The 19,011-nt window shown below is 40.9% G+C and overlaps 1 protein-coding gene across 1 annotated transcript in view; it reads left to right on the top strand.

Moving 5' to 3' along the window:
• The window catches only part of EIPR1 (EARP complex and GARP complex interacting protein 1), a 78,896-nt gene that overhangs the window by 16,491 nt on the left and 43,394 nt on the right, over window positions 1-19,011 (top strand). Inside the window, exon 3 of the mRNA XM_069851592.1 lies at window positions 3,168-3,300. Coding sequence (XP_069707693.1) covers window positions 3,168-3,300 — 133 coding nt within the window. The remainder of the gene's footprint in view (window positions 1-3,167; window positions 3,301-19,011) is intronic.

The raw sequence follows: 19,011 nt of genomic DNA, 5'->3' as shown, positions 1-19,011 counted from the left end.
CTAATCGATGAGGTCTGTGTGCTGCACTATCTAATCCACGGTAGAACATGAGGAAAGGTCAGAAAGATCATGATTCAAGAACTCAAGGATAACTCCCTACAGAACTGAAGTGAATCTGGTTCTGTCAGACAGTTGTTACAGGTGAATATTTCTTTCTGCAAATATTTGTCTTAATGGTACCTCACTGGTACGCTATTTGCTAGTAGTATATTTTTGATGAAAATTCTTCTGTCCTTAGTATTTAGTTAACAATTTCATATGGTAAATATGATTTATCATGTATTCATATTAATGTGGTCAAGAAGATCCTTAGCAGAAAAACATTGGAGGAACTTCTGCAATTCTTTGTTAGGCTGATCAGCTGTTTCTGGTAGACTTTGTGAAAGATGTCATTTTTCAACTCAGAGGGCTATAAACAATATCCTTGCCTAAGAATTAAATTCCACGTTTACTCAAAGTCTCAGTTTGGACCTTATATTTGCTAACCGTGTGTTCCAGCAATTTCTGGATATCCATGATGTCAAGTGAAGCAGAAACATAACAGCAAAAGAGAAATTAGTTAACTTCAAAGGGCTGCCAGTGAGGTAAAGAGCACTCCCTTGGCTGGAGTGCTGAGTGACCCTCTTAACCTGGTTAGTGTAGGCACGAAATGTAAGTGATTGCACTAAATCGGATTTAGATTTGTGGTTCATCTTCAGGGACTTGGGTTGAGCTGCCAAAGGAAGCTCCAGTGACTCCAGTAGAAGGTTGCCTTCCTCTGCTTTTCCTTTATTGAGGTAGTAGCTGAAAAGGAGCAAATTTAGCAGATCTGATTGCACCTTCCAAGGTAAACTAAAATAACTTTTAATTTTTAAACTGTGACAGATCTTCACATATTTCATACTGTTTGTGTTAAATACCCGATTCAGTAAATTTGAGATCTCCCCTTCTCTGTTATGCTAAAGTCCATTATCAGTATTTTGCAGAGTAAACATAGCAAGAGTTACTCTTCTTGCCACCAGTCTGAAAATGTTTCACCTTGTCAAGGTGTTGCTGTTCTTTACCTTGCAGTTCTTTGCTTGTAAAGTTGCTATTTGACCTGTCAGCAGTTTGAGTTGTAAGCTTATTCATAACATCAAAACGTATCTGCTAAGTGCAGCATTGGAGGCTGAATAGCCTTTCAACTTTTTTTTTTAAAAAAGCACAACAAGAAAACAAAAGATGACGTAGAAACATAGAAACACCGGGTTGGAAAAGACCTTGGAGGTGGAGTCCAACCAATCTGGTAAACCACATCCTTAAGTACTTTGTCTACCCATCTTCTAAGTACCTCTAGGGTTGTGGGGACTCTACCCCTCCCTGGGCAGCCTCTGCCAGTGCCCAGTGACCCTTTCCATGAAAAATTTTTTCCTAATGTCCAGCCTAAACCTCCCCTGGCAGAGCTTGAGGCCATTCCCTCTTGTCCTGTCCCCTGTCACTTGGGAGAAGAGCCCAGCTCCCTCCTCTCCACAACCTCCCTTCAGGGAGTTGGAGAGAGCAATGAGGTCTCCCCTCAGCCTCCTCTTCTCCAGGCTAAACACCCCCAGCTCTCTCAGCCGCTCCTCATAAGGCCTGTTCTCCAGCCCCCTCACCAGCTTCTTTGCTCTTCTCTGGACTCGCTCCAGAGCCTCAACACCCTTGTTGTGGTGAGGGGCCCAGAACTGAACACAGGATTCAAGGTGCTCTCACCGGTGCTGATCTTTAATGATGAAATGAGTGTGAGCGTTCTGTATAGGCAGAAGCTTGTGAATTGAGATACAGGGAACAGATGAGAGAAGGGGATGTATGGAAAGCCAAAATGAAGTGAAGCAAAAGGTAAGTGTAAGTGATGTTACTCTGGAGGGTTTTGAAGGGCTGGGTGGTCACTGTTTCAGCTGGACAGGAAGACAGAAATGCAGTTGGTGAGGTGATGGGTAGGGTCCTGATTCCCAAGTAGATTTATAGGTTCAGGGCAACAAGTCAGAAAAGTCTGTTGGCTGCAGAGGTGCTTGTATGCTTTATATTTGAAGCTCCAGCTTTATATTTGAAGGAGGAGTTGGTGATGACTCTGGAAGAGAAAGAAAAATGTAACGTCTAAACTCAGCCCTTGGCTTAGTCTAAGCTGAGACCTTTTTAGCAGCTCTGGTATTTAAAGAAACTCTTCTGTAATACTTTATAGGTAAGATTTTTTTTGCAATGGTTCAGTAATTAAATAGACTTAATTAAGTCATTATGATGGGATGCCTCTCTGGGTTTTTTCTTCTTAATTGCTCGCCTAACTTTGCAAATGGATTTTTGATGAGGATACAATTCTCTAGCAATTGTGGGTCTTCTAGAATTTTTGTTCTGTTGAGTGTAGTGGTATGATATTGAGCTACTTGTGTATGTTCTGCCAGGCTAGGAACTTTCTCAGCTTCTATTTCTGAGAAGACTGTAAAAACCAATAAAAATAAGGAGGAAAAATGAAAGTAACACAGTCTTAACTAAAAAATAAACACAAACAAACCCCCACAACAAACAAAATCCCGTGCTGCAACAAACAAAAATCAAAATTGCAAAAAGCAAACCTACCCGTATGTCTCTTAAAAATCTCAGTGTTTAAATGTGTAGATGTTTTTTCTTTCAGCTCAACGTTTTATTTTCCCATGTAGTAGGGAAAGTATTATATCTTTATATGTATTTATATATACAAAATATGTGATTGCTGAAATGACCTCAAGAAGTTTCTCGCTGAGTTTACAGTATGTTTCAAATGAGTCCTTTCCCTCCCTTGCTTTCTTCATAGGATCCTTTTTTGATGACTTGGATGCAGAATTAGTGCAAACATTTTGACTAAGGATTGTAATGTTAGATCTGTTTTTTGTTATTAGAAACATTGAATTGCATACGAGTGGCTTATTTACAATTAGCCATAACATCAAAACTCGCCTTCAAGCTTTAAGGTGCAAAATTCAGAAAAGTAAACATAGTATTTCCTCAAAACAAGGGAATTGCTTGTGCTTTTCTACCAATATATAAATATATATCCTGCATGAAATCACTGCTCGATGAAATTGTTCATGTACAATAGATAGAAGTCTCGTTAGATTGTTCTGTACGGTCATTGTGTATAACTAGGAACCACAGAAAAACATTTGAAGCCTTAGCATTCTCTTTTATTGTATTTGCAGGTTCACATCATAGATTTTGATGATGAAAATAACATCATAAACAAAAATGTTCTCCTTCATCAAGTGGGTGAAATCTGGCACATTAGTACCAGTCCTGCAGATAAAGGTGTGCTAGCAACATGCTACAATAAAAGTAAGTCCTTTCTAACCATTTTAAACTTAAGTGTTTTGATGTTTTGGAATCTGCAAAGATGAAACCACGTAGCTCCAGTTTAGTGTTTACACAGAGCTATCAACACAGGTGCTTTGCCAAAAAAAAAAAAAAAAAAGCTATACCTCTACATATCCCTCGTTTGTTTCATGTCCTTGAGTCATCCTGGTTAGAAGTCTACTTTTGCATTCTGGTCGAGGAAAGCACCAAAAAAAAAAAAAAATATTTCTGGCCTGAATGATGTAAAGCATGGGAAACATAACCTATTCTTATTATTTTAGGCTTCATTCATTTTGTTCTAGGTGTTTGCTTTTAAAAATGGAAAGGAATGTAATTTTCTGTCTAGTTTCAGGACAATATTTGAGAAGTTTGGCTGAAGTCTCTTTTAAAAAAAACCAGAGTGAGTTTCTAAGTTGTGCTGCACAGAATAGCGTGGAAAATTTTAAAGAATTTATGCAGTTCTTTTCCCTACTTAACTGAATAGCAAGGTAACACAAGATAGCTTAAAAAGTCCAGCAATGTGTAATGTACCATTTAATATTAACCAGTCTTAATTTATTCAATTTGCATCCATTTTTGAGCTCAAATGTTGTTCTAGAAAGTATGGTAGAAAGAAATCATTTTATACCCTTTTCTCATGAAGAGCCTATATTTGGTTTATGGCCTTTATAGCATGTTATTGCAATTCCTTATAGCTATATGCATATTAATTGAAAATCCTCTTAGAGGGAGCTTACTGAGACTGCTAGAGTTGAGCTTCTATTCAAACACTCTAAATTTCTGTGAGGTTTTGGTTTTCCTTAATTGAATGTGTTAATTCATATGCGTGTTTTCTGTGTAGCTTCCTTGTGTTTTGTTTATTTTACTCTACCTATTTTCTGAACATTGAGCTTTGTTTGGACTTTGTGCATCTTCATTTAGAACCATCAGCTGTAAACTTTATGAAGAAAATAAGATCTTAATTATTATTGATGACTGTAAGTAGCAACGTATAGGACAGAGAACACAGCCTAGGGTTTTAATAATAAGGAATACTGAATTTAGAGAGTTTATTTCAAGTAATAAAGCAACAGAATTAAGCATCTGAAACCTTTAAAACGCTTTTATGTATTGCATTTGTTTTGTTAGTCTAAAAATACTCTTAACTCTTTTCCTCATTGAAGTACCAGTTGAATGAGATGATGCTGTCAGGGACATTTGTAGATATTGTGACCATCTCTTGTGTCTGACCAGCCTTGACAGTTGTTGAAACTAGGAGATCGAAGAACTCTGCGTCCATTATTAGTAGCTATTTTTTGAACTTGCTTAAATAAGTGATGAAATGTGGCATTGAAGAAAAGTGGAATTGTGTATGTTTTGCATTTCATAGCTCCTTGAAGTAAGTTAATGGAATAGAGTGAAAACTTTGATTTCCTGTTTTGTGTTGGGTGAGATATTGAGTTTTCTTTTAATTTTTGACACATAGCATAGTTATTTTGTGTAACTTAGATAGCGTAACCAAGGTATGGATCTCATTCAAATGGTCATCCGGATGTAGTCAAATGCATGATAGAAGACTAAATGTTTTTTTTGATAGAATATTAGAACTGATTTAGTCACAGGCAGTGTTTTGTGAGATTAATTTTGCATCTCTATTTTAATAAATATGATTTTCCTGGGTTTTTAAACTTCATGGTGCTGGAGGGGGAGATAGCAGCATAGCAACCTGTGAACCTAGTGGCTTTCCTGTTTCTTTGTAGCATAATTGGATCCTTCAGATCTACTGTTTCAAATAAATAAAAATATGTCATGAGCTACCTCTTTTGGGTAGTTCTCACAGTGAGAAGTAACTTATTTCAAATGCATTTGGTAGATATTTGCTATTGTGAGCTCTGTAAGAGTTAGGAATGCTGTATTTTATCCCATGTTCCCAAACTGAAGGGAGAGAAGTTCATAAATACATGGAAGAAGCTAGGTAGAAGAGGGAAAAGGAGGATTAAAATGGGAATATCTCGGGGACAGGGAAAGAAGGCTTTGAAATGAATACTTGAGATATCGAGATTATTTTATGCACTGTTAGTTGGTTTTGTGATGTATTCATGCACCGTTTTCCCCCCCCTTCTGCATCAAATCAACTGAATTAAAATAGGGGATGAGTTTGTTTTTTTTCTTGGAACAGAGTAAGATTGTTACTGACAGCTTTCAAGTAGGTAAGAATTAAAGGGGGGGAAAAAAAGCATTTGGTAGTCTTCTAGTTTTAGAAATTAAATTAAATTGTTAAAGTTCAGTATGCTACAGATTAGCTCCATCCCTGGAGATGTTCAAGGCCAGGTTGGATGCGGCTTGGAGCAACCTGATCCAGTGGGAGGTGTCCCTGCCCATGGCAGGGGTGGAACTAGATGGGCTTTAAGGTCCCTTCCAACCCAAACTATTCTATGACAAAAGACATTCTGCAAAGCAATCAGTGAATTACAGGGAAACATGTGAGTACTTAAGAAATCAGACAGAAGATGTGGTAAATACGTATATGAAATCAATCAAGATATGAAGATATGATCAAGAATTTCTTTTCTGCTGATCTCAACGGCATGATTCTGGTGTGCAGCGTTTTCTACAGAACTGAGAGGAGACTTGAGAGATAATTTGGTCCTTCTAGAGACAAGGATGTTTTGTAACAGAGTTATCCTTTCTGTATAGCATTTACACAGCATCTAGTGCTGTGGGGTGGTTGTGTTGTGATTAGGATTGCTAGGTATTGTGCAGGTATGTCTTAAAGAATGCTGATGAATTAAAGAGAAAGCTTCACAGTTTTTAATTTGCCCTGAATGTTTAATTACTGGCTGTTAGGTGCACGCATTCATTGAGGCAAAATGTGTTTTAACAATGATAATCATTTAACTTGTCTTAGCTCTTGCTTCTGAAGAGGCTACTTTTTCTTTCTAGCTTCTTTGAAATACTAAAGCCTGAATTAGGTGTGGACCTGAGCTCTTTGCCGGCATGGCAATTCCGGAGTTTATAGAAAGGTTCCATGTAATCTGAGATTTAACAAATGTTCCTGTCCTGACTAATTAAAAGGGAGTAATTCAAACTCTTAAATAACGTCAGTCAATTATATGAAATATACTAAAAAACTGTCTTGGGAATTGCTTGTGATTCTATCACCTGTAGTTTTCATCATTGAATGGTCTGCAGCTGAACTTTGAGAGAGATTATTCTATTTTGTTTTGGGTTTTTTTGGTGGTTTTGTTTTTTTTTTTTCATTTTAACCAAAACAAAACACAGACACCCTCCCCCTACCCCCAAACCCAACTGAACCATGATACAACTTACATCTCTTGTTCTTGATGACAATGAGACCACAGGCAGTCCTGAGCGAAGCTGCTGGTATCATGTGCTGCCTGTTGCCACCTTCATCCTTGGAATTCAGTTTCATCAAGTACAGGTCAATGACAGCAATTCTGAAGGAAGGCAGTTTGCCCCAGGATGCTTTATCTTCTGCTGCTTGGACAAGAATGGTCAATGGTTTCTCTAAGGGTTTTCTTAAACCTTTATGGAAACAGAGGATGAAAGACTTGTTAGGCACAGCTACGCGTGGAAATGCAAGGCCTAAAAGAAAAATGTCTGTTCTCAATAGTGTGGGTTTTTTTTAAGCTCAGTAACAGACTTTAATGTTAGGAAGATTACTTGTCACCTTGTTCTCTGGGTGTCTTGTGTAGTAGTTAATGAAGGAAATACTTTTATACGTTGCTTATGTATCAGCAGAAGAATCAACCCTAAAGTCTTTAATGCCTGTTGATATCTAATTACTCTTAACTGCTGCTGGAAATGCACAATCAGGTGAAGGCAAAATGAAGGTTCAAATAGTTTAACTTGTATGCTTTACCTGACACCGCACTAACTGTCTGGTGGTGGTGTACAAACATGTGTTTCCAAGCATTCAATTTAGGACTTTTATTCCTACCTTGCCCCACCTTAAATCTGTAATGTGTTCTAGCTCTATCTGCTACAATTTACTGATAAAACGTAACATCTTTAAAATGTTTTTATTTCTGAATTTGCATAAACTTACTCCTATGGAGCTCTAAAAATGTGCTGAAGGTTCTTTGTTAAACTCTTGCTACTGATTTTAACAGTTTAAACAGCCAAAAAGCATTAATGGTTTGAAAATTCCACTTTCTAACTTGTAAATTAAAATTGCTAATAACCAAGAAAATGCCTATCCAAGAATGCATAAGGTCTGCTGTGGTAAGGCCTGGGGTTTTATAAATACATCACTGCAAATCATTTCTTTCAAACTTGATGTCTTTTTTTGTCTCGCAGTTTCACAGATGTGAAGCAGATCACTTCAAATTTTTAACAACTATGAAATAGGTAAAGCATGTCTTTTTATCCAAGCTATAATTGCCAGCTGTGAATACAGAACCGTGTTGGGATGGCTTATATTTTTCTCTATATGCATTAACTAAATTTTTGCATACAGAGAAGCTTTAGCTGTTGCTTTCTTGACCATCAGGTTTTCTGGAATCCCTCAGTTCTTGCCTTTGGCATGGTGTGGAATTACTTGAGAGTGATAATTCCCATAAGGCTGAGAGTTGAGGCTGTGACACTAATAGTGCTGTTTGGGGAGCTCACAGTGAAATGCTTCTTCTGGTTTTAACTTTAGCCTTTCGGTTAAGTCCTTGTTTTAAATCCATGGGATAAAGCTAGATTAATTCCTCTCTCTAGGAAGAGGAAAAATCAAATTTAAAAGCAAAATCTCAATCAAGCATAACAACATGAAGAATTTTTTTTGAAGTCGGGTCGTTACCACTGCAGCAAAAAAAGATTCAATGTGTGAAGTTAGTGATTAAGGAAAACAGTGCTCTTATTAAAAAAAAAAACAAAACAAAAACACAACAAACCAACAAAAACAAACAAAAAACCCCACAAAAACTTTCCCAGACCATTTTGAAATTAAATACTTGAAAAAGTAATCTTTTGTGTTGCTGCATTCAGCGTTTGTGCTTGCCCCTGCAGCTCTTAACAGTTCATTTTCTTATTCAATCCATAGAAATAGAGGTAGAAATGGATATATTCTCCCAGTGCAAATGTGGTTTTCAACAAAAATAGATCCTGCCCTTCCATTATGTGTAGGGACATTCGAAGCCACCAGAGGGCAAAAGAAGGTGTGAATGGAGAAGGCTGTTAGCTGTGACTTTAACACATATAGGAAGGCACGTCTGCAAACACACATCGTGATTTTCTATTTTCTTTCTGCAAACAAGATAGGTACCACTGTGCAGTGGTTATGAAGACTCAATAAATAGCTTGGGTGTGTAGAACCAGACTATAGAGACACGCAAACACAAAACTACTGTTTATTTTGGATTAGAAAGAAAATAAAATTTGCATTTAGAATGTGTTAACTTGAAACCATGAAATCTGCTATGAATTGTGGCTGGCTGGCCCTTTGCGCTCATCACACAGTAAATTTCTGTAGGGATAAAACTCCCCACAGAGAAAATTCGTCACTAAGGGTATGGAAAATAATGCTGCTGGTGATGCTTTCAAGTGCTTAGTATTGAGGACAGCAGGTGCCACTGACTTCACTGGTTTTACTTCCCTTTATTGTGAAGAAAACATCCCATGTAGGGAAATCATTGGTGTAGCCCTGTGAAAGGCTGCAGCCACTCAAATGGGGAGGGAAGCCGAATGCATCTCTAAATATTCCCCAGACCTCTTCTCTGTGCTGGCAGAATGTACAGAAGGAAGTTTATTTGTGTAGTTTGAGGGAAGAAACAAATGTGCTTGGTGTTCTCTTGGTGTTTTGTAGCTTGTACCTGTGGTTTTTCTAAGAATTCTAGCTGTTACACGTAATTGGTACTGTTCCCTTCAAGTATTCTTCAATTAGTTTATCAATTCATTCAAAACTGATCTGATCCATATGATGACTGCCCCATCCCTGGAGGGGTTCAAGGCCAGGTTGGATGGATCTTGAGCGTCCTGATCCGGTGGGAGATGTCCCAGGGCAGGGGTGGAACTGGACGGGCTTTGAGAGGTCCCTTTCAACCCAACCCGTTCTATGATTCTATGGAAAATGACTACAGAACTGGTGAATGGCTTGAGAAGTCCTTCCCTGTTAGTTGCTGTTCAAGTTTGAAGGCCTCTGTGCACTGATGTATGTTAGATTCAGTCCAAAGGACAAGTGAAACACCTGTATTATTGTAGTCCGTGCTATCATCTTGTTCATATATGAAATTGCTGTAGCAGTCAAGCTTGGCAGCATCTCAGCCTGTGTAGAAGCAGATATGTAGGAGAAAGTTTAAGAACAGGGGGAGCGTATATAATATAATTAACTTGAAGGACAGATGCTTGTTGTCCTTTTAGTTAGGATTTAATCGTTATTTGACAACCATTATCAGGATAATTGTAATGTTTGTGCTATGAAGCAAAATAGAACTAATGTCAAAAAGAAGAGGGAGGGGAGAAAATGACTAAAATTGAAGTGTTACAGGATGGTCATGATATAGAAAAGAAGGCTTCTGAAATACAGAAAATGGATAAAACTCTTCTGAATCAGAACTCTCATTGGGAGATAATCTGAATTATCAGGCTGTTCTGCCCTTCAACATTATAAAGTTTCATTTTCCTCCTAGTTTTGGGGTTTTTTTTGAGATTAGAACAAGAAAAATGGTTTTCCTTTTCCAATTTCAAACAGCTTTTAACTCAGAATTTTCAAATATTGAACTGAACTAGCATAAGCTGAAAGAGAATGTGTTCTTTCTTCATCTGCGGTCATCGAATCATGGAATAGTTTGGGTTGGAAGGGACCTTAAAGATCATCTAGTTCCACCCCCTGCCATGGGCAAGGACACCTCCCGCTGGATCAGGCTGCCCGAGGCCCCATCTAACCTTGTCAATGCAGTTGTTGCAGTAAATCACATTTTGCAGATACACGAGTCTTATATCATGTGCTTGGGCACTCTTGTCCAACTAGCTTGTTAAAAAGTGGAATTCAGCAGCTTGCTTTTCTCTGGTTTGTGTTAGACTTCAGAGTTCTTTCTGAACCATGCAAGTGAAACCAAGTATACTGTGCAAATTACTTCCAGTAAATGCTAAGACATTTTGCGACTTAATTGTTTTTATTCCATTTGCTATGACTCTCTTTCTGTTCTGAGAAGATAGCTTGGTTTAGTTTGCCTGTATCCAGTCTTGCTAAGAAAGCTGGAGAGGCTGAAGGAGAGTCACTTGCTTGATGGCTCTGAAGAGGGTGCTAAAGATGTGTTTTCTTCTTCTCCTGCTGCCTTATACCCACACCACAACTTGAGTCCTAACCATGTCCTAAATACTTAGCTAATTGATACGTTTTAAGTAGGAAATGTAGTCACCTACATCAAGCTGCAAGATCTGTAGCGTGTTCCATTCTCTACAGTGCTTACATGGAAGTATGTTAAAAGATTTTGAAGACCGCTAGAACTTGAGGGCTTTTCTTAACTTGTAGGTGATAGTTTGCAACCTTAATTATCTTGTGTGAATATTTTTTTAAGGGGAAACTGATTCTGTTGACCACATGCGGTATCAAACAAGCATTGATGTTTCTGACTATGCGGTTTAGTCCCATCCCTGGGAGTGTTCAAGGCCAACTTGGATGGGCCCTTGAGCAGCCTGGGAGGTGTCCCTGCCCATTGCAGGGGGGATGGAACTAGATGATCTTTAAGGTCTCTTCCATCCTGAACCAGTCCATGATTCTGTGATATCAAACTGCAGAGCCATTGCAGATGTTTCTGCTGCTGTCACTGCTGGAGTGACAGATTGCTGCGGGAATGATGAGAATTTGAGGTAAACATTTTATGTGCCTTTTCTTGTTTTGTGACAACTGTTTTTCATCTCAGGCTAGTTCTGCCGTGTCCATTGGGGGTGCACATGCCATCTGGTAGACCAAGCACTTCTCTACTGTTTATGAATCATAGGATAACTTGGGTTGTAAGGGATGTTGAACTAGAATTCAACCTCCTACCTGAAGAAGAATCAGCAATGATATCAGGCCAGGTTATTTACAGGGCTTTACATGTTTTTATTTTCGTGTGCTGAAGGGGTATTTATCTTTATTTGAATTTGTGCTTATGCTTCTTAGGCTGTCACTGGGTGCTGCTGTGAGAGTTTGACTTGGTTGTCTTTACTTCACGATATCATTAATTACTCACATTAATAAGACTCACCCTGTGCTTGCTCTTACTGAGTCTCCAATCCTATCGTTTCTGCGGCCACTAAAATCCCTAGGTTGGAAAGACCTTTGAGATCATCAAGTCCGACTGTACCTGACCACTACTAAATCATATTCTTGAGCACCTCATGTACCAGTCTTTACACCTCCAGGGACAGGGACTCCACCACCTCCCTGGGCAGCCTCTACCAGTGCCTGAGAACCCTTTCTGTGAAGAAGTTCTTCCTGATGTCCAACTTAAACCTCCCCTGGTGCAGCTTGAGGCCATTCCCTCTCATCCTGTCACCTGTCACTTGGAAAAAGAGACCAACACCCTTCTCTCTACAACCTCCTTTCAATTGTAGGCAGTGATAAGTTCTCCCCTCAGCCTCCTCTTCTCCAGGCCAAACCACCCCAGTTCCCTCAGCTCTGCCTCTTGTAAGACCTGTCCTCCAGCCCCTTCCCCCGCTCCATTCCCTTCTCTAGGACCTCACTGCCTTTTTATGAAGGGCCCAAAACTGTACCCAGGATTTGAGGTGCAGCCTCACCAGCTCTGAGTCCGGGGCAGAATCCCTTCCCTGCTCCTGCTGGCCACACTGTCTCTGATAGAAACCAAGATGCCATTGGCTTTCTTGGCCACTTGGGCTGTTGTGGTTCCTCTGAAGTCAGTAATGAATATGGCATTCTCTGAGGTCATCAATGAAGATGCCAAACGGTATTGGCCCTGCTGCCAGTCCCCGGGATACCCAACTAGTGACTGGTTTCCACATTAATTTCATGCCACTGATCACAACTGTTTGAGAATGGGAGTTCAGCCACTCTTCAGCCTAACATGTTGTCCATTTATATGTAGCCTGTACTTCAGCAGCTTGTCTTGAGGACGTTATAGGGAACTGTACCAAAGGCTTGTTAAAGCGAAGGGAAACAACATTAGCTCCTAATGTTTACCAAACCTGTGTTTTCATTTTAATTTTCATTGCAGATCACAATCGTGTTGGTCTGTCATGATGTCCCCTTCATAGATCTGTGCTCAGTACTCCCAGTCACCTGATATTCGGAAATGTTTTCCGAGTTCACTTAATCTACCACCTTCCTGGGGACTGAGGGGAGGCTGGTTAGCGTGTAGATCCTCCTTCTTGTCCATCTTGGATAGGAATGACATTTACTTTTTTCAAGTCCTTAGGAACTTTTCTTTATCACCATGACCTTGCAAATATAAATGGAAATGGCCTCATGGTTACACTGGCCAGCTTCCTCAGCTCATGTGGGTGCATCCAGTCAGGTCCCTCTTGTTTAAATATCCTAAATAAATCCTCCTCTACAGAGTGTGAGTCTTTACTGTTTTGCACTTTCCTGCTGGTCTTGAGGGGCCTGGAATTCTTGCATCCTGAGGGTATTAAAAACAAGGATGAAGAAAACATTCCGTACTTCGGACTTCTCAGTGTTCTCTGTGATGTCACCTGCCCCATTCGGCAATGGGCTCACACTTTCTCTAATCCTCCTTTGGCTGCTGATGTACCTGTAGAAGCCCTTCTTGTTCTCCTTTGTGGTGTGGAAGCCAAAATTCATCTGGAGTTCAATCTGGCAAGAGACATTCTTACACAGTGAAGTATTGTTTTCATAGTCTTCTCAAGACACCTGTCCCTTCTTCCACCTCTTGTACGTTTTATGTTTGAATTTAGTCAGGAACTTCTTGTTCACCTATGCAAGCCTCCTGCTGCTTTTTTCACTTCTTAATCATCTGGATGGACCGTTCTTGAGTTTGGAGCAGGTAAACCTTGAAAATCAGCCCACTTTCCTGGATTCCTTTTCTTTCCAGGACTGTCTTCCACAGGATTCTTCAAAGCTGATCACTGCCCAGGCCAAGCTCTGCTCTCCCTGAAGTCCAGGGTGATGTGTGATTCTGCTTTTTGCCTTGCTTTTTCCTGTCAGGGAGCAAGATGAACTACTCCTCACGATCTTTGTAGCAGAGATTTCCCTCAGCCTTCGCATCTCTGACTGGTTCTTTGGTATTTGTCACTGTGAGGTTCAGTGGAACACCTCCCTGTTGCTGGCTCATTGATCACCAGTTTTGGATACTTTTATCATTGTGTTACAGGAAACTCCTGTATCTTTCTGCATTTCCTTTCAGGAGATGCTGAGATGGTTCAAGTCCTACATGAAGACCAGGACTTATGAATTTCCTTCTTGTTGTCTCTAGGTCATATTATATTTTACTCCATTCTTCCTGTAGCACAAACCCACTGCATTGTCACCATGTTGGTCTACCTTCTAATCCTAAACTGCGAGTTCTTAGTTGGCTCCCATCCATTCCTTCACAGAGCTCCATGTGTACTGGTTGTTCTTGTTAATAAAGGGCAATTCTACCTTTTCACCTTCTTAAAGACGCCGTGTTCATCCGTGCCTCTTTGTTCCCAGTGCAATAAGATTGCGTGTTTGGAGTAAATGTAAGGCATATTTGGTCAGTACAAGCTCAGAAATCACGTCCCATCTCTGAAGATTTGAGTGTGGGATGGCTTAGGGCTTAAAAATCCACTACATCTGTTGCAAGGCTGTTTTTATTTGGTTGTTTACATGTTTTTTTTCTTTATAGGCTATACACTTTTTTAAGGAAGAGCTATGTGTTTCTCCTCTCTAGTGCAATTAAAAACATATGGTGGCACGTGGGAGATGTGGTCTCATAGGAGAGCTATGAGCACTTCTGAGCTGTAAACAAGTGAAAACTAAACAGTACTTGGTAGCAAAGAAAACAATGTTTTCTTTGCATGCCCTAAGTTCAGAAGACTACTAACAAGAATAGGGCAATATTTATTCTTTTTCTTTCTCTAGACTTCCTAGATGTACTTGGTGTTGGTATCTTGAGGTGTCAGGTAGGTGGAATTAAACTTAAGAATGTGTCATGAGTAACTTAGGCTTCTTGTGTTGGTGAAAAGTACTGTGACCAGTTCTGGAATCCTCAGTGTAAGAATGAAATGGAGCTGCTGAAACGGGTTCGAAGGAGGCTATGAAGGTGATCAGAGGGCTGGAGCATCTCCCATAGGAGGACAGGCTGAGAGAGTTGGGGTTGTTCAGCCTGGAGAAGAGAAGGCTTCAGGGAGAACTTAGAACAGCTTCCGTTACTGAAAGGGGCTACAAGAAAGCTGGGGACACGCTCTTTTATTGAGGGGTGTAGAGATAGGATGAGAGGGGAAGATTAGATGTTAGGAAGAAATTCTTCACACTGACAGTGATGAGGCCCTGTCCCAGGTTTCCCAGCGAAGCTGTGGCTGCCCCATCCCTGGAGGGGTTCAAGGCCAGGTTGGATGGGCCTTGGAGACCCTGATCCAATGGGAAGTGTCCCAGCTCATGGCAGGGGGGTAGGAACTGGATGGGCTTTAAGATCCCATCCAACCCAAACTGTTCTACAATTCTATATATCTGAGGTATCAAATGGGCTGTAAGTTATTGATGTGACTTATGAGATCTGGTTGCATGAAGTGTCAGAAAGCAAGCACGCCTGTTTGTGCTGCTGAGCAGCTTTTACGGTGTTGCAGCCAAGTTCTGCCTGAAGAGCAGGGTTCCCCCCATCAATAACGCTGTGGCTGCCATTCTTCACTCGGGCTGTCCCCATACGGTGCAGTTCCAGAAGTGCAGTCAGTAAATTTTGAGTTCCCTCAAATACAGCTGTATCTGCTGAGCTTGTCCCCCAGAAAGGTATGTGCAGGAGCTTTCTCAAATTGCTTCTGGATAGCATAAGAAACATCAGACTACTGAAAAAAAAAAAGGCAATTTCTGCCTTTTCCAATTTTTCAGCCTGCTGACTTCCTGCTTTCTGCAGTTTGTCTCCAGTTTCCATATGACATAATGGGTTTGGCCACCTCTGTTTCATACCCCACTCTACACAGTCTTAGGTTGTTCTTTCTGCGTTCTTGTTTGGTGTGTGAGGTTTTTAAAAACTCCTTAGACATCTGCAAACATCAGAGCCTGTCTGGAGTCTTAAGCTCTATCTGTTTTGTTGAGCAAAATGGGAATGGAGGGTTACCTGTGATCACCATGCTGACAAGAAAGCTGCTGCTTATGCAGCTCTTTCCAAGTGTTGGAGTAACGAGTCACGGAGTGACCTGAGTTGCAGGAGGTCCACAAGGATCAAGTCTAGCTCCTATCCCTGCATAGGACAACTTGCAAAATTTACACCCTGTGTCTGAGGGCTTTGTCCAAATGCTTCTGGAATATTGTCAGACTTGGTGCTGTGACTGCTTCCCTGGAGAGCTGTTCTAGCGCTCCACCACCCTTTGAGTGAAGAACCTTTTCCTGATACCCAACCTAACCCTCTCCTGACACATCTTCCTACCATTCCCTCGGGTCCTGTCATTGGTCACCGGAGAGAGGAAATCATGGAATGGTTTGGGTTGGAAGGGACCTCAAAGCCCATCCAGTTCCACCCCCCTGCCATGGGCAGGGACACCTCCCACTGGATCAGGTGCCCAAGGCCCATCCAACCTGTCCTTGAACCCCTCCAGGGATGGGGCAGCCACAGCTTCCCTGGGCAACCTGGGCCAGGGCCTCAACACCCTCATAGTGAAGTATTTCTCCTCCTCCTCCTCTTGTGAGGAAGCCGTGTACTGCTATGAGGTTCCCTCCTTCACTCTCCCCTTGTCCAGGCTGAGCGGACCATTTCACTTCAGCAGGTCCTCATACAACTTCCCCTCTAGACCCTTCACCAACGTGGCCTCCTCTGGACGCTCTCCAGTAGCGTGAGATCCTTTTTATACTGCAGCGCCCAACACTGCACCCAATGCTCAAATCAACAGCGAACTATGGAAGATCCCGTGTGTACCAATGTCTCTTCTATTCTATCCTACTGATTTGATAGTAATTTTTTCTATTTTCAGCTCCACTTGCAAGTGTATGTCTATTAGGATACAGAATGACCTACTGTGCTACGTTTCTGCCCTGTTAGCATGTGTGTATTTTTTGAAAGTCAAAGGCTGTCTTTGGGTAGCTAAAAAGCGCGTTGAAGTGACAGGAAGAAATTTAACTGCCTACAACTCAATTTTTATATTTATCGAGCCTTGTGTAGTTCAGAAAAATGTAAAATGAAAGAGTACACAGGTTTTTAGCACACAAATTGAATTCCTTAACCCAGAAAAAGAATGCTATGTTGTTTTTCCTCTCTTCTCTTCTTATGCCTGTGAAGGGCGTTGAATAAATAGGATAAGGTTTATCTTTTTATGAATTAAGAGGAAAGATTACAAGGTTGTTATCTTTTTAAAAGATGCATACTTGAATAATTTTGTTTTTCTTCTCTTTATTAAACTAGGAGAAGGATGTTTACATTGATTAATAAGGCTGAGCGCTAACTCTGTTTATCAGTGGAAAGAAGGAGGTTGCTGGCTGCTTGTTCCTGTCACACGGGAAGCGTTAATGGGCACCAGCTGGGCTGGAGCTCTAACAGCTTCACCACTTCAGCCTTGCACAGCGAGAGATGCTGCAGAAGGGCCTCCTGTGCAGATTTAGGAAGTCTACACTTCAGTTGTTGTTCCCTGGGCAACAGAATAACTGCAGCCAGCTGGCTTTGCACCACCTGAGCTGATCAAAGAGCAAACCCTGTCAGGCGCTGAGATTTCGGCTCCTCCGGCTTCAGCGTGCATGTCTACAGGCAGTGCTGTAGGAAGCATTGTCATTTGGGTTTCAAGGTTAAACACGGGGGAATGAAGTAGAATGACAGCAGAAAATAAAATGAAAACATTGCTCCTGTAGATACTACCATGTGATGGGTGTAGCTACTGATTATAGGATTTTAAAATACTGGATTACTAATGTACATATAATGGCTTTAAATTGGAGGGGGAAAGATTTAGACTACACGTTAGGAGGAAATTTTTCACAGTGAGGGTGGTGAGACACTGGCCCAGGTTGCCCAGGGAAGCTGTGGCTGCCCCATCCCTGGAGGTGTTCCAGGCCAGGTTGGATGGGCCTTGGGCACCTGATCCAGTGGGAGGTGTCCCTGCCTATGGCAGGGGTGGAACTGGATGGGCTTTTAAGGTCCCTTCAACTCAAACCATTCTATGATTTCATGATTTAAAATGTATTTTGAAATAATTCAAAAATAGAGCAGGAGACCAGCAATTACCAACTTGGATATATTCTTTTGGGAGAAGGAATAAAAATCAAGGGTGATTTATTATGTGTTTGTCAGAAAGACTGTAAAGAATGATTGAACCTGAAGGTTCAAGTGCTCTGTGAAAGGATATCTTGAGGGAGGACTGAGCAGAGCTGGGTCTGCTCTGCCTTGGGGTTACTGCTGAAAGTTTCTGACAGGTCAAGACAGCAGTTGTGTTTCAGGGGCGTGGTAGGTTTTATTCTGCAAGTTGTGTCAGAAAGTGAAAAGCCAGGTGATTGAATGGCAGTGAACTGTAGTGTTGGCTTGTGTGGACCTGCGCAACTGGGGTCAAAATCCACTCAAGTCTGGTTCGGACGGGCAACTGGTAGCGTTTCTGTATTTTCTTGTACGTCTGTATACAGAGTCATAGAATCACAGAGTGGTTTGGGTTGAAAGGGACCTTTAAAGCCCATCCAGTTCCAACCCCCCTGCCATGGGCAGGGACACCTCCCACTGGATCAGGTGCCCAAGGCCCCATCCAACCTGGCCTTGAACCCCTCCAGGGATGGGGCAGCCACAGCTTCCCTGGGCACCTGGGCCAGGGCCTCACCACCCATGTAGTGAAGAAATTCTTGCTAAAGTCTAATCTAAATCTTCCCCTTTCCAGTTTAAAGCCATTATTTAACTCTGTTCCCTGTATTTTTTGACACCTCATTAATGCTTTAGAGTTGGGGGAGAGAGGTTTACTCCTCACAAGATACCAACTTCACTTTTGAAGAAATGAGACCGGAGAGTGAATACAGAGAAGTGATGGCACTTGCTGACTCTTACCAAGTTCTGGGATTGCTTCAAGCCACACCTGAAAGAGGGAGGCAAATGGGACTGGTGGGTTTCTGTATGTAGTCAGACCTCTTATTTGCTGGAAATGCAGAGTATTGATTATCATCCACACTCCTGATGAGGATTTGGGTTTTATATGCCATATATTCTTTGGTTTTCTATTTCTTCTTTGTTTTAATAATATTTGACTGATGGAAGTCTCTCCAAAGTAGTTTCGGGTAGGGAGATTGTCACTTTTATTTATTAAAACTTAAACTGTCAAACTTTTAAGTAGAATAGTTTCTGTAGATTTCTTACAAAAAAGTATTTGAGGAGGGTGAGTTTCAGTAAAGAGATTTAGTGTGAGAAAATAATGAAATTACTGGGTTGTTTTCACTTGGAAAATCACTTGCATCTCCAGCATAACAAGTATGGCTTTTTGTTCTCAATAATATGAAAACTAATAGAGGTCTAAATGAGAAAACTTACTCTCTGCAGTGTCAGAGCAGAGTGCCTAGTGCGTATCTGTTCTGATTTATTGCATCAGTCATCCAGATATCAATTGATTTCTTAGCATTTTTACTGGGTTTATATCTTATGTCCTTTTTAAAGCTGTTATTTATTAAAGAGA

Source organism: Phaenicophaeus curvirostris, chromosome 2 (genome assembly GCF_032191515.1).
Source record: "Phaenicophaeus curvirostris isolate KB17595 chromosome 2, BPBGC_Pcur_1.0, whole genome shotgun sequence".
NCBI classification, from domain to species: Eukaryota; Metazoa; Chordata; class Aves; order Cuculiformes; family Cuculidae; genus Phaenicophaeus; species Phaenicophaeus curvirostris.
This window is presented reverse-complemented; position numbering and strand designations above follow the sequence as displayed.